Source organism: the organism of the source record quoted next, unplaced genomic scaffold, assembly GCF_019419815.1.
Source record: "Pyrus x bretschneideri cultivar Hongxiangsu unplaced genomic scaffold, Pyrus_bretschneideri_v1 Contig8, whole genome shotgun sequence".
Taxonomy (NCBI): domain Eukaryota; kingdom Viridiplantae; phylum Streptophyta; class Magnoliopsida; order Rosales; family Rosaceae; genus Pyrus; species Pyrus x bretschneideri.
Window position 1 is genome coordinate 1,042,468 of NW_025999820.1, and position 15,751 is coordinate 1,058,218.

At 38.6% G+C, this 15,751-nt stretch overlaps 1 protein-coding gene, 1 long non-coding RNA gene and 5 other non-coding genes across 7 annotated transcripts in view; 6 read left to right on the forward strand and 1 right to left on the reverse strand.

The window, feature by feature from the left end:
• The first annotated feature begins 941 nt into the window (after nucleotides 1–941).
• Nucleotides 942–1,060, forward strand: LOC125473249. Its single transcript, XR_007255128.1, has one exon. It is a non-coding gene; the product is annotated as a U5 spliceosomal RNA (small nuclear RNA).
• A 1,231-nt stretch (nucleotides 1,061–2,291) lies between these two features.
• Nucleotides 2,292–2,408, forward strand: LOC125473247. Its single transcript, XR_007255126.1, has one exon. It is a non-coding gene; the product is annotated as a U5 spliceosomal RNA (small nuclear RNA).
• Nucleotides 2,409–2,559: 151 nt separating this feature from the next.
• LOC125473093 (tRNA 2'-phosphotransferase 1-like) overlaps nucleotides 2,560–15,751 on the reverse strand; it is a 28,845-nt gene continuing 15,653 nt past the window's right edge. The window contains exons 7-8 of the mRNA XM_048575413.1: nucleotides 2,956–3,012; nucleotides 2,560–2,857 (exon numbers count right to left, since the gene is read on the reverse strand). Coding sequence (XP_048431370.1) covers nucleotides 2,727–2,857; nucleotides 2,956–3,012 — 188 coding nt within the window. The 3' untranslated portion in view covers nucleotides 2,560–2,726. The remainder of the gene's footprint in view (nucleotides 2,858–2,955; nucleotides 3,013–15,751) is intronic.
• Nucleotides 3,205–3,318, forward strand: LOC125473254. The gene has a single exon (XR_007255133.1). It is a non-coding gene; the product is annotated as a U5 spliceosomal RNA (small nuclear RNA).
• Nucleotides 11,341–11,458, forward strand: LOC125473253. Its single transcript, XR_007255132.1, has one exon. It is a non-coding gene; the product is annotated as a U5 spliceosomal RNA (small nuclear RNA).
• On the forward strand, nucleotides 13,879–13,997 carry LOC125473250. Its single transcript, XR_007255129.1, has one exon. It is a non-coding gene; the product is annotated as a U5 spliceosomal RNA (small nuclear RNA).
• On the forward strand, nucleotides 13,892–15,669 carry LOC125473096. Its single transcript, XR_007255013.1, has 4 exons — nucleotides 13,892–14,448; nucleotides 14,863–14,970; nucleotides 15,081–15,194; nucleotides 15,292–15,669. It is a non-coding gene; the product is annotated as an uncharacterized LOC125473096 (long non-coding RNA).

The following is a 15,751-nucleotide window of genomic DNA, read 5'->3' on the forward strand; positions in this document are numbered from 1 at the left end:
GATATATAGTCCCCGATATTGATTATTCCCAGTAACTCTACATACTTCCCCAAAAGCTCCTTAAATGTCCTCCCGCCTTCTCCACCATCGCACTTCCTCTCAAAAGCCGTTCGACATACCACATCATTAGTAAGTCTAATAAACATTTCGCTTAAATTCAAAACTGATTACGACGATTGCTTCATGTTGCTGACCATAGATTTTGTTTCCTCTTCTCTCACAGAACGAAAAGACACATATGCTTTTAATATTCCTCAATTACTCACCATAAGGAGAAATGCAACCCCGGTGCAGTTGTATTTAGTAGTTTCTTTACGATGGTGGACTTTGGTCGACCAGAAAATGTGAGGTCATGGATTTTCATGATCTCACGGGCAGCCTAGCTGAAGAGACAACAAGGATGGGGACACTTCCAAAGTGTAGAAGCATGAGAGGGCCATGACGTTGAAATAAAGCTTGAAACGAGCGGTAAGGGTAAAACCCTAGTTGGTGCAAGTTTCCGATGATAGGGAGCTTGGGTGGAGAAGGCGGTGACGGGGTTTTGTTTGTGGTTGTGGCGGAGGAGTAATCCACATGTATAGAAGGATGAGGAAAATAGCCAGCAGTGTGAAGGCCAAAGGCTGCAGAGAGGAGGAGGTTACATTCACCAGCGTCTATCTAGGAAAAGAAATTGTGTGGTACGTGTGTGCTTCGTTTGTGTGTATATTTGTAAGTTTTCAAATTGGTGACTGCTACACATGACAAGCTAAAATATCTTGGTCTAAAATAATAATGATATGGCTGTTAATCTTGATGTCCTTTAGCATGTGATGTGATTATATGTAAATGGAGAAATGTGAAAACGTCATTAATTAGCAAGGAATCCCACATCGGAGGATGCAAAACAGTCTCTGCGAGAATGCGCATACAAGAGGAGAGAATGTCAACTATGGCAATCACGCAGCCATGCGGTGAGCACAAAGCGAACTATTCTTTCGCCTTTTACTAAAGAATACCGTGTGTGCACCGCATTCAGTGGCATACGCCAATTTTTTAAAGGGATTTCTCTTACAAGGGAAGCCCTGCAAATTTCAGTTACTTAAAGTTTTATGTTCGGAACGTTCCTTGCAGATTACAAATGAAGAGATTCATGGCTTGTTTGATTTGTTTTTGGAGGTTAGACAATCAAATTCTAACGTTGTTCTGCTCGAAATTTAGGGTTAGGTTTCGTTTTTAGTTTTTGCTTTTCAATTTTGTGCTTGAGATACGAGGTAAATGATGTGGGAGAGCAGGGCCAAGCTAGAACGTTAGTTCACGGGGCACAATTAAGTAGATGAGGATGCAGAACTCCATCCTCATTGCATCCAACAATAGTGTGCACAATGCCAAAAAAAAAAAAAAAAAAAATTCCAGTTTTTCGGTGAGACACTTTGTCGAGCACTTAGCCAACCCATATCATTGTATGCTTAAAGTACATCCCTGCTCTTTAATATTCTTTTATTTGTGTCTTTATGTCAATATTGTTATAGTTAATAAAATAACATGCATAGAGCCGTGAGCTCCAATTTATGAGACGATTGGGAGGAGAGAGGATTAATGAGCCTTTATTACCCTTCAGCTTTTTTTCAAAAACAGTGTCGTGAGTTGCAATAATCAACTCTAGTATCCCACCATGTGTCATTCACTCTTTTTCATACCTCATTCCTTTGCGTTCCCTCTATCTATAAAACTAAAAAATTAAAAATAAAAAATGAAATGGTTATCAAGGACATTCAAATACTTATTGGTCATGAAAATAGTTTTTAGTGCTTTTTGGATAAATATTTTATGGTGGAGCACATCTTCATGAAACACTTTCAAGTGTTTTTCATGAAGCGTATTTTTAAGAAAATTTTTAACATGCTACTAATAAAAGTACTTGTCACAAAATGTCTATAGCCAGAAGTGCTTCTTGCATAATCCATTCCAAATGTGGAGTCAATTGTCACCTATTATTTGCTCTGTCGAAACCTTGTTCTTCATGTTCTGTGTTGTTTTGATGTCCACCTATTTACACTTCAAATGAGAACCTTAAAATGTTTAAAGGGTTATCCTAAAATGTTAGTGTGCTATTAAGGTATTGGATAATTGAAGATCCAGTAAAATTTGAAATCATTAGATCTAAAGGGAACGTTAGTAATGGGATTTTGAGGTAAAGCCAAATCGGCAACACTTTGTTGTTGTTTCTCAGAATCCCACATGGGACAGAAGCAAAACCATCACGATGGGAACTGATATAAAAATAGAGGAAATGGAAAATTTAGCATCCATGCAGCCATGCGGTGAGCGCAGAGCGAACTATTCTTTCGCCTTTTACTAAAGAATACCGTGTGCTCGCCTCAAATAATGGCATACACTAATTTTTGGAGGAGTTTCTCTTCACAGAGAAGCCCCTAAAAACTAGTTTTCCATTATATTTCATTGGCTTTTCATGATCTCACGGGGCATTGACACGATGCCCGTGTCCATAAGTCTCTTCACTCCACTTTGATTACATAAGAAAAGCAGTCTTCTAGTTGTGTAGACATACAGACATCAATCTAACATCAAAAACATCAAATTTGATTTCCATTGATAAGAAAATTGCTGACTACAACCGGCTTTACATATGTTCCGAACAACAGAATCGTTGCATCTCATATAGTTGCTACAATCCTCCAACGGGTAGGAAATGAAATAGAGAAATGGAACGATTGCATCCAACCGATTTAGGTTGAGAAAGGTATCGGCTTTCTATCGGGCCATGATTCTATTTTCTCAAAGTACTTGACTGGAATAACACCATCAAAGCCTTCGGTCAAGATCACCTTGTTCTCTGAAATGTAAAACTTCATTCCCTCTGCAATGAAAATTACAAGAAATCATAGGTGCTTGGGTTCATGACAAATGTAAAAGAAAATTCTGAACTTCGATAATGAATGGTTTGTAAAACTATACCTTCTAAGGCTTTTTTAACATCGAGATAGATCAAAACATTAGCATTGCACCTCATACCTACAAGAATACAAATCAAACAAGTTATTACAGTAAGACGAAAAATGTGTCTTGGATTCAAACGAATAACTTTTGTATATTTTCAGAATCATTGCCACTATGGCTCATTAAGTCATGATAGTTATTACCAGTTAAAACACTAGAGAATGTGCCTACAAAAGAAGAGATCGTCGAAATTTGCAAACCAAGCAGCCGGGTGGTGAGTACAGAACGAACTTTTCTTTCACTTTTTACTAAAGAATACCGTGTGCACACAAATTAAAACCCTCTTGTGACAATTGTAGTAAAGATGCAAGTAGGGATCGTTCTAGACCGGGGATTAGGAGGGATTACTAAATCACTTGGACACTGACTCAAAAACGTAAAATAAAGTTTGAAACACTAAACTAGACTCAAAGAATGCAAAACTAACAATAAAAACACTCAAACAAATCAACAGACTCAAAGAATACAAAACGCTTATAAACACAAACTAAGACACTTTCTAACTAAATTGGACACTAAAGTAAAGGGGGATTGAGGTTTTGACGAAATTAAACTAAATGCAACGATTGTAATTTAAAGGCAGAATGTAAATATGAATGTGATGAAAATATGGATGAATGCTAGCTAGAAGGTTCTTCTCCACACATGTCACACTTGCATACAATTTGATTTTCAGTTGGTCTTTCGATAAATTATGAAACTCAACACCCCAAATTAACCGTGAATTGCACTAATTAACCCTCAGTTTTTCCACAAGTTATTAAGTTGGATGATTGCATACGACAACCCAAAACATTCCCTACAAGTTCCCTACATGAATTGCATAATAGAGATACAAGCAAGAATCATTAAGTTCTATGAAAAACATAAGCATTGACGAAGCATTCGTTACTATGAATTGCATGAAACTTATGCTAAGAATTCATTCAACGCGATCGTTTTCAAGCGATCTTCACTACTTGTGATTATAAGATTGTAACTATTAGGTGAAACTCCCTCATAATCTAGCATCATATTCATGCATGAAAACTAAGCGTGCACTCTCAATCAACATACCCAAATAAGTTATCAATCAAATAGATGAACAAATTGAATCCACAACTTATGAAATTCCAACCGAAAGTAATCAATTCATATTGCAAGCATAAACATGGTTTCGAATCACCCCCTAGCTAACTAGGGGGATTTAGCCTCTCATGTTCACAAAAAGAGAATTACAAATGAATTTAAACATAAAGCACAAAGGATTGATTACACCTAGAACGCCCAACGAATCCACGTGAATTGGTGCGCGTCGAAGCTCCTCTTTCCTCTTCTCCTTCTGCGGCAGATTGGTTGTGAATGATTTTTGGATGTGTTTCTGGTTTAGGGATGGTTTAATGGTGGTTTAATGGTGCGGCAAGGTTGTGAGGTGGTGTAGGAAGGTGTGGAAAGTGGCTGGGAAGGTGGAGGAAGCTGCGGCAGAGAAGAAAAACTGGGTGAAGGTGTTGCGGCTGGATGGGGAAAAATGGAATGTCTTGCGGCTATTTTGGAATGTTAGGTTTAGAGTGAATGGGGTGTAAAGGTTAATGGCTGAATAAAATAATGGAAAAATGGGATATGCGGCTGAATGTGTTAGGGTGAAAAATGGAATGCACCGCTTGGGAATTATGGTGAATGTTGATTATGGAATGCACGGCAGGTAAGGAAATAAAAATGGGATGGTGGCTTGCGGCTGCAAGGGTTTTTAGGTTATGGAATGCATGGCTTGGATGAATAATGGGAAAGAATTTGTGAATGAATAAATATATGGAATGGTGGCTCCGCTAAAAGACAAAGAAAAATGGGATTTGCGGCTAGGTTCAAAATCAAAGGATTAATGGCTGAATAATTATGGGATGCACGGCTTTGTTGTACAAATGTAGGGAAATGAATAATGGGATGGTGGATCTAGGGTGAAAATTAGCTATGGCCTTGATTTATTTTTGGTTTATTAAAATTAAGTTAAAAGCTTCCAAAACTAGGAAATAAAATCAGAAAATAAAAGGGATGGCTGCAAGGTATTGCTAGGGTTAGGTTAGGAGGGGAAATAGGGTTTAAGTGAATGACAATGGACCTAAATACCCCCCCTTGCACGGCAAGGGAAGGAAAGAAAGGCTTGGGCACGGCAAAAGGGTTGTGTTTGGGCTAGGGCCTTCGTTTTGTGTCCTAAAGCGCCTACAAGGACTTCAAAGTGGCTAGAAAATATGGACGTTTAAGATTAGGAAAGGTTACCAAAACAGGAAACTTTGGGTTAACTTTCCTAAAGTAGGAAACCTTGTTTGAGTAGGATTCTTCGTTTTGGTAAGAATTCATCGTTGGAGTAGGAATTCGTCGTTTCTTCACGTCTTCAACTCATTCATTCCTCTTTCGCTCCAAAAGGCTCCAATTTGCATCTTCTTGCACACTTTAGCCTTATAATCTGAAAATACACAAAAGTGGCCTTAAACACTAAAACAACTAAGTAAACACAACGTAAATGCACGAGAACAAGCTAATTAAGTCGCATGAATATGCTCCTATCAAATTCCCCCACACTTAACTTTTGCTAGTCCTCGAGCAAAACAAAACAACTGAAGTAAACAAAACACAACAAAACAAACAAAACATAACCTAAACCTTCCAACGTTTGCCTCAGGGATTTCCAATGAAACATGACATGTCAAAAATCATTACTCACATAGCTTTTAGTCTTCCTTCCCCTCGAGCACATACTTAATTATAGTCACCATTCACTAGTTCGCATTTAATCAATTAAAACACATTTTGAATGTAGTAACATGCCTTAGAGAATTCCCTCAATTCCTCACTAGTTATGCACTCAATTTTCACTCAGATTTTCTGACTACACACCTTACACTAGTTATATGTGAGAAGATTGATGTAAACATGAAAGACTAGTACTCACATACGTTATAACAAAGAAAGCAATTTCTGGAGTAATTAAACGTGTTTAGATACGATCTCATGAATGGAATGTTACTACTTAGATGCGAGAACCAGTGACACCATATGCTCATACCAAATTCAAACTCCACAATTGAAATGCACAACACTCAAGATAGAAGTCAAGGGTTGTAACAGGGCTTGGGGTATTGGCTAACAAGGAAAGGTAGGGAAAAACAAAAGTTCTTTAAGCAATAGCAAGTAAAGTAATGAAATTAAGACCTAGAATTCCCTTAGAATGCAGAAATCAACTTTTAGACAAACAGGGGAGATTTAAACAACTCTTGGGGCCTAATTCATTGTTCTGGGCCCTTACTTCAACAACCCCTACTTTTCAACTCTTTTTTTTTTTTTTTTTTTTTTTTTTTTTTCTTTTCTAACCGTGCCTATGGCACATAAACTCACATCCATCATTCTTCCCCCACACTTATTTCCTGCAACACATTAATCAAAAGGAATTCATTGCTTACTATGCTTCAAGAACAAGGGTACGGATGGTCCTAATCTAGGCTAGGTGAGGATGATATGGGTTAACAAAGAACATGGGCTAACATAGATCAATGGGGTTAAACTTAAACACAAAATGAATGAAGGGCACATGGTTGTTTGGCTTTGATGGTGGTCACTACACAACTTCATCTTGAATATGTGTTATGCAAATCAATGACATGCTTTGAATGAAATGGGCATGAGTTCTAGCATTTGGAACTAAGTGATAAAACGCCTTCTAAGTAGTAACCAAGCAAAGAATAATGAGATCATGCAACGACTTAGAAAACATTAATGCACAGATTTTAACTCTCCAAATAACGTTTAGGCTCAAGTCTCACAGGGATGTAGCGTTTGTTTAAGTTCCTTCCTTCAAGCATGTTACAAAAACTAATTTTTTTCTTTTGTGATTACATGTGAATTCGTAAACTATAACTACAACCAAGCATAAACCAGAGAGTATATCAAACGTTCATCCATGTTTGTAACTTTCTTTAACCGTCATGCAATTAAAAACCAAATCCTCATCATTGTGTTGGAAGGTGACCTACGACACAAACAAACACACAAAAACAACTCTTTTTGGGTTTTTAAAAACAATTTTTCAAATTTTTATGGTATTTTCGGATTTTTAAGTCAACACACACTAAAACACTCTAAAATAGCTTAAAAACACTTAAAAACAGCAAAGAACAAGTTTAAACATGTTAGGTGGTAATACCCTACGAATTTCATGCACAAAGTCTCAAAACAGAATGCTACCCCCCCCCCCACACTTAAACTAAACATTGTCCTCAATGTTTTAGACACAATAAAAAAAAAACATTACACAAAACATAAAGTAAGCAACAAAGGAAAGGGTTTAGGGACGCAAATCTGAGTGTGGAGCGATTCCCAAGTTCTTCCTTTGTTGATTGCATGGGTTGCCTCCCACGAAGCGCTTGCTTTAACGTCTTCCAGCCGGACGAAACCTTCTTTTAATCTCCACTAGGGCTCACGGCATAGAATGGATCCTTGAATGGAAGGTGATACTTGAAGTGAACCGGCATTGGTTTGAATTCTAGTGTAGGTGCCTGATTCATCAAAATCAGCCAGTTAGTATAAAATGTAATGGAATTTGGAGAAGATGACTTACTTGTTTTGTCCGACAAGAACTCAATGACAAACACCACTCCTTTGACAGTTTCAGGGATATTGGACTTGGCCAGATTGCATGTGATGGTTGTGACTTGTCCAATGTCATCAAATTCAACTTCTTTGGATTTTGTGGTTTCAAATATGTCCTCTTTGATGCCTTGTACATCTTCTCCCGCCACTACCTTCTCTTGAATCATTCTTCTTGGTGTACAAAGTCCTTTGAAGAATTCAACACCATCTAAAACTTGCTGTGTTGCACCAAGAATTGGAATAGCATTATGCACCTTTGGGAAGGCTTCCACGATGTCCTTTTTACTCTCTTCTTGGTTGGGAATCAAAAACCTGCTAGGAAAATGGACATTGGGTGGAATAACATCAGAATAACATGGAATTGGGACGTCCTTACTTGTGGTGGGTGGTTTAGAGGGCTTAGGGGGCTGCGGCAAAGGTTGTTCTACCCTTGCCGTGTGCATGTCTTCTTCCTCCTCCTCAATTAGCAGCTCCTCATCCACTTCTTGGTCACGAAATTGTCGTACGAATTCCGCTATCTGCCCAATTTGCTTTTCCAAGTGGTTCAACCTTTTGTCTCGATTTTGCATTGCTTTCTTTTGATTTTCTTGCCCCTGAGACAAATTGGTGAGTAACTTAATAAGCATATCATTATACAAAGACGCACCTGAATTTGTTTGGACAGGTTGTATATGAGGTTGTGGTGGCTGCATAGGGCTTGAATAGAACTCCTCATATGGCTGCCAATATCCTTCTTGTTGAGCCTCATTGGCTTGATTTTGTGACCCCTGCACCAAAGAATTTAATTCATTAAGAATTTGATTATAATCTATTGACGAACTTGAATTTAATTGAGCATATTGCATATAAAGTTGTGGTGGCTGCATAGGTCTTGAATAGAACTCCTCATATGGCTGCCAATATGCTTCACGTTGAACTTGTTGAGCTTCCCACCACATAGAGTTTGAATGATCCCTCCAATCTCTTTGTGGACATTGATTGGCTTGAAATCCTTGCCTATATGAAGCACCAAATGTAGGGACACTCTGCATTGTGGTCCTTTCGGCATACGGCGACAATTGAGAAGTAAGATTTGCCAATTGAGCTTGAATGCTAGCAAAATCCATATCTTACTTCTCTAGTACCTAAAATCAAAGAAAGATAACTAAATCAAAAGAAAAAGAAAAATAAACAAAGTCCAAGATATGTTCACGAATCGGATGAGAACTCCGAGTCATAAACTAGTACCTAAAACAAGAAACAAAACAAGATTAAGAATCTGGAATAAAATAAAACAAACGAAAATAAAACAATCCAAGGGATTAGCAAAGTTGCTAATCCCCGGCAACGGCGCCAAAAATTTGATGCGAACTAAGTAAGCACACAAATTAAAACCCTCTTGTGACAATTGTAGTAAAGATGCAAGTAGGGATCGTTCTAGACCGGGGATTAGGAGGGATTACTAAATCACTTGGACACTGACTCAAAAACGTAAAATAAAGTTTGAAACACTAAACTAGACTCAAAGAATGCAAAACTAACAATAAAAACACTCAAACAAATCAACAGACTCAAAGAATACAAAACGCTTATAAACACAAACTAAGACACTTTCTAACTAAATTGGACACTAAAGTAAAGGGGGATTGAGGTTTTGACGAAATTAAACTAAATGCAACGATTGTAATTTAAAGGCAGAATGTAAATATGAATGTGATGAAAATATGGATGAATGCTAGCTAGAAGGTTCTTCTCCACACATGTCACACTTGCATACAATTTGATTTTCAGTTGGTCTTTCGATAAATTATGAAACTCAACACCCCAAATTAACCGTGAATTGCACTAATTAACCCTCAGTTTTTCCACAAGTTATTAAGTTGGATGATTGCATACGACAACCCAAAACATTCCCTACAAGTTCCCTACATGAATTGCATAATAGAGATACAAGCAAGAATCATTAAGTTCTATGAAAAACATAAGCATTGACGAAGCATTCATTACTATGAATTGCATGAAACTTATGCTAAGAATTCATTCAACGCGATCGTTTTCAAGCGATCTTCACTACTTGTGATTATAAGATTGTAACTATTAGGTGAAACTCCCTCATAATCTAGCATCATATTCATGCATGAAAACTAAGCGTGCACTCTCAATCAACATACACAAATAAGTTATCAATCAAATAGATGAACAAATTGAATCCACAACTTATGAAATTCCAACCGAAAGTAATCAATTCATATTGCAAGCATAAACATGGTTTCGAATCACCCCCTAGCTAACTAGGGGGATTTAGCCTCTCATGTTCACAAAAAGAGAATTACAAATGAATTTAAACATAAAGCACAAAGGATTGATTACACCTAGAACGCCCAACGAATCCACGTGAATTGGTGCGCGTCGAAGCTCCTCTTTCCTCTTCTCCTTCTGCGGCAGATTGGTTGTGAATGATTTTTGGATGTGTTTCTGGTTTAGGGATGGTTTAATGGTGGTTTAATGGTGCGGCAAGGTTGTGAGGTGGTGTAGGAAGGTGTGGAAAGTGGCTGGGAAGGTGGAGGAAGCTGCGGCAGAGAAGAAAAACTGGGTGAAGGTGTTGCGGCTGGATGGGGAAAAATGGAATGTCTTGCGGCTATTTTGGAATGTTAGGTTTAGAGTGAATGGGGTGTAAAGGTTAATGGCTGAATAAAATAATGGAAAAATGGGATATGCGGCTGAATGTGTTAGGGTGAAAAATGGAATGCACCGCTTGGGAATTATGGTGAATGTTGATTATGGAATGCACGGCAGGTAAGGAAATAAAAATGGGATGGTGGCTTGCGGCTGCAAGGGTTTTTAGGTTATGGAATGCATGGCTTGGATGAATAATGGGAAAGAATTTGTGAATGAATAAATATATGGAATGGTGGCTCCGCTAAAAGACAAAGAAAAATGGGATTTGCGGCTAGGTTCAAAATCAAAGGATTAATGGCTGAATAATTATGGGATGCACGGCTTTGTTGTACAAATGTAGGGAAATGAATAATGGGATGGTGGATCTAGGGTGAAAATTAGCTATGGCCTTGATTTATTTTTGGTTTATTAAAATTAAGTTAAAAGCTTCCAAAACTAGGAAATAAAATCAGAAAATAAAAGGGATGGCTGCAAGGTATTGCTAGGGTTAGGTTAGGAGGGGAAATAGGGTTTAAGTGAATGACAATGGACCTAAATACCCCCCCTTGCACGGCAAGGGAAGGAAAGAAAGGCTTGGGCACGGCAAAAGGGTTGTGTTTGGGCTAGGGCCTTCGTTTTGTGTCCTAAAGCGCCTACAAGGACTTCAAAGTGGCTAGAAAATATGGACGTTTAAGATTAGGAAAGGTTACCAAAACAGGAAACTTTGGGTTAACTTTCCTAAAGTAGGAAACCTTGTTTGAGTAGGATTCTTCGTTTTGGTAAGAATTCATCGTTGGAGTAGGAATTCGTCGTTTCTTCACGTCTTCAACTCATTCATTCCTCTTTCGCTCCAAAAGGCTCCAATTTGCATCTTCTTGCACACTTTAGCCTTATAATCTGAAAATACACAAAAGTGGCCTTAAACACTAAAACAACTAAGTAAACACAACGTAAATGCACGAGAACAAGCTAATTAAGTCGCATGAATATGCTCCTATCACTCATTAAGTCATGATAGTTATTACCAGTTAAAACACTAGAGAATGTGCCTACAAAAGAAGAGATCGTCGAAATTTGCAAACCAAGCAGCCGGGTGGTGAGTACAGAACGAACTTTTCTTTCACTTTTTACTAAAGAATACCGTGTGCACACCACATAAAGTGGCATGTGCCAATTTTTTCGAGGGTTTTCTCTCACAAAAGAAGCCCTACAATTTGGTACAACATAATGGTTCTCTTTGCCAAAGCTTAACTACATTTCTGGCACCCTTGCAATATACACATTAACTACATTTGATAACTTAGATTCCTCACCTGAAACAACCATTGAATGGGTCGAAAAGGGAAAGGAAAACTCGAATGCTTGTGCCTCTCTGGATCCATGTTCAAAGACGTGCCTGCCTTCTGTGAGGCCGTAATTCTATTTCCTCGAAGTACTTGACTGTAACAACGTTGCTGAAACCTACAGTCAAGATCATCTTGTTGTCTACGATGTACATAACTTCATCCCCTCCGTAATGAATGTTAAACAAAAAAGAACCTACCAAAGTAGGCTTAAACAAGTCCTGTGTGTTTCTTGCACTACCATGATGTAGAAGTGCATTCGGATGAGCAACTTGGAGTAACTCAAAGAGATTCTCTGCATACTCCTTTTCTTGTACACCAAGCGATGCAGGTTTGACATCCGCAAGAATCAAAGAAGCACTAAGATGAGATGAGGTATATGGAGCCTCCAATTTAAACCGATTCATGATCCTGACCAACAACTTTATTTGAAGCACTAAAAAACTTTATGAATGTAGGGGAAAAAAAAGAAAAAAGAATATGATCGGGACTACAGAAGGATATGGGAACCAGGTTTAAAGCACGTTGTGTAGAAAAATTCTGCTCATATATTACCTTAATATGATGATAAAATCACAATTGAAATCCAGGAACTGTTCACTGGTTTACTACTTCTGCATATGGAAGTAGAAATCTGTGACATCCTCCAAATCATAAGCAGCATCTCTAATCTCTGCAACCCAAATGCGAATTGTTTCCTCGTCTTGTTGTCTTGCATCTGCATCTCTTCGGGATCCCCACATTAACTAGAGTTGAGTTTGAGCAATCTTCACTGTATCTCTGATTCCACACGAGAATCTCCCGTCCTGAATGATAAATCCTCCTAAGATTTGCACCGCATAGGACACGACGCCTCAACCATATCTCTCTCTGCCAAAATGTAAACAACTCAAAACGATCGAGTTTCCTTTTTCCTTTTCTCTTCCTTCTACTCGACATTATTGGAATCACACTCAAAACCCCAATGAGGATAAAAACTAAAAGTGAAATGAAACCTAAAAGTTGAGATACAAACCGCTAAGATCATTACTCATAACATATGCTTGTTTACTTGCACTTGGTTGATCGTGCGCTTATGTCTAAAACTAAGTTGTCTTTTTTTTTCTCGATCAAGATTACTTGAAGCTTGATGATCCTAATGTAATTGGCTACTGTTGTCTCCAATTAGATTACACTTTAAGTATGTTTAGTGGTAATGTTTTGAAAGTTGTACTTGAGTCAAGTTTTCTTTCTGAATTGCATGCAAAACTTCGACAAAATCCTTTCAATTCGTCATGATAACCAGTCTTTGAACTATAAAGTCATCAAACTGCTTAGTCACCTTGTCTATCTTGGCCTCCAAACCATTGAAATGGCTCAACCAAGAAAGCCACGGGATATATAGTCCCCGATATTGATTATTCCCAGTAACTCTACATACTTCCCCAAAAGCTCCTTAAACGTCCTCCCGCCTTCTCCACCATTGCACTTCCTCTCAAAAGCCGTTCGACATACCACATCATTAGTAAGTCTAATAAACATTTCGCTTAAATTCAAAACTGATTACGACGATTGCTTCATGTTGCTGACCATAGATTTTGTTTCCTCTTCTCTCACAGAAAGAAAAGACACATATGCTTTTAATATTCCTCAATTGCTCACCATAAGGAGAAATGCAACCCCGGTGCAGTTGTATTTAGTAGTTTCTTTACGATGGTGGACTTTGGTCGACCAGAAAATGTGAGGTCATGGATTTTCATGATCTCACGGGCAGCCTAGCTGAAGAGACAACAAGGATGGGGACACTTCCAAAGTGTAGAAGCATGAGAGGGCCATGACGTTGAAATAAAGCTTGAAACGAGCAATAAGGGTACAACCCTGGTTGGTGCAAGTTTCCGATGATAGGGAGCTTGAGTGGAGAAGGCGGTGACGGGGTTTTGTTTGTGGATGTGGCGGCGGAATAATCCACATGTATAGAAGGATGAGGAAAATAGCCAGCAGTGTGAAGGCCAAAGGCTGCAGAGAGGAGGAGGTTACATTCACCAGCGTCTATCTAGGAAAAGAAAATGTGTGGTACGTGTTGATTGCTACACATGACAAGCTAAAACCTAATATCTTGGTCTAAAATAATAATGATATGGCTGTAAATCTTGATGTCCTTTAGCATGTGATGTGATTATATGTAAATGGAGAAATGTGAAAACGTCATTAATTAGCAAGGAATCCCACATCGGAGGATGCAAAACAGTCTCTGCGAGAATGCGCATACAAGAGGAGAGAATGTCAACTATGGCAATCACGCAGCCATGCGGTGAGCACAAAGCGAACTATTCTTTCGCCTTTTACTAAAGAATACCGTGTGTGCACCGCATTCAGTGGCATACGCCAATTTTTTCAAGGGATTTCTCTTACAAGGGAAGCCCTGCAAATTTCAGTTACTTAAGGTAGCGTTTGGTACGCGGAATGGGACAGAACGGAGTGGGATAAGATGTTCCGTCCCATGTTTGGTGAGCTTAAAATGGGTGGAACACGCTGTTTCACGGGACAAGTTTTGGGTGATTTTTGGTTCCACCTCTTTCTTCTGGAACGATTTGATTTGGGTGATTTTTGGTTCCACCTCTTCCTCCTGGAACGATTTGTTTCATCGTGGGACACAAATTTATAACATTTTAAGACAAAAATACCCCTCGTCTTTTTCAATATTTACACCATCCAAATCCTAAATCCATTCTCTGTTGCTGCTCTCTCGTCCCGTAGACTTCCTCCTCATCCTTCCTCCTCATCCTTCTTCATCATCTTCTCCCATAGCCGTCGACTGCAGCCAGCACGCAGCAGCACGGAGCCACTAGCGTCGCACTGCAGATTGACCCAAGTATGCGATTAATGTCTTTTGTTGCTGATTTGGGTTGTGTTAATTACCGGGTTTTGTTAATTATCAGATTTGATTTGTTAATTACTGGGTTTTGTTAAGATTTGTGCAACTGGGAGTGCGAGTGCATTCTTCGCTGGGTTTTAGGTTGGACGGGCCATGCTGGGGTTTAGGCAATGAAAACCGTGGATGGGGTTTGGGCGGAAACAAGGTTGTTTTTCTGCTGGGGATTTTGGGGCGATTGATGGTGATGATATCCATGGATTTTCAAAAGAAATTGATGAATAAATAATATTATTAATTAGGTTCTTGAAAAAAAAAAATGGAAAAAAAAAAAAACAAGAAAGAAATGGATTGAAAGTTCCTATGATTGTATTGGGTTTTGATTGAAATAATTGAGATGTTGATCTTAATTAGGTGGAGGTTCAAGTGGGGAAGTTGTATTGTGTGAGTAAGGCTGCTGTTTTACCTATTAACATTGAGGATGCTGCTCGGAGTGATGTCGAAATCGAAAAGGCTTTGCAGGTACATTTAGATGATTTATTTTGAAATGGATTATTGAAGCTTTGTTAAGCTTTCTGGGACTTTCTCTCTTAGTACATGTATATTCGTTGGGTGGTATGATGGGTTTATAGGCCGGAGAAACACTTGTTCGAGTTAATCAGGATACCTGCTTGAATAACCGAGTTCTTGATTTGCGAACACCTGCGAATCAGGGGATATTCCGCATTCAGAGTCAAGTTGGCAATGTAAGTAGTCTTTCCACCATTTGCAGTATTTATCTTTTTAAAGCTAGAGAAAATCGTTAAGAGTTTAGTTCTATATGTCGGTTGCATTGTTGTGTAGATCTTTGGGCAGTTCTTGATATCCGAAGGCTCTTTTGCCAAAGCTGATTGCTGGTTCAAGTGAAGGTGGAGCTGCAGTTTTTAGACTCAACTACAAGGGTCAAGATGCCTGCCTTGCCCAGTCACCTCAGCTTCACAAGCAAATGGCTATACGTGGTGACTTCGGTCGTATTTTTGAGATTGGTCCTGTTTTTAGAGCTGAGGACTCCTTTACCCATAGGCATTTGTGTGAGTTCACTGGCCTTGATGTTGAGATGGAGATCAAGAGGCACTACTTTGAGGTAGAATTAGTAATTTTTTAGGCATTTGTTTACCTTTACCGCCCTATATGACGATGTATGTTAACTTATGGTGCAATTATATGCTTGTTTGTTCTGGACATGCATGATCATTAAACTTATATATTTTTCAACATTGCATGGCAACCATGACCATATAGACAGAACCAGCCATCTCATTCA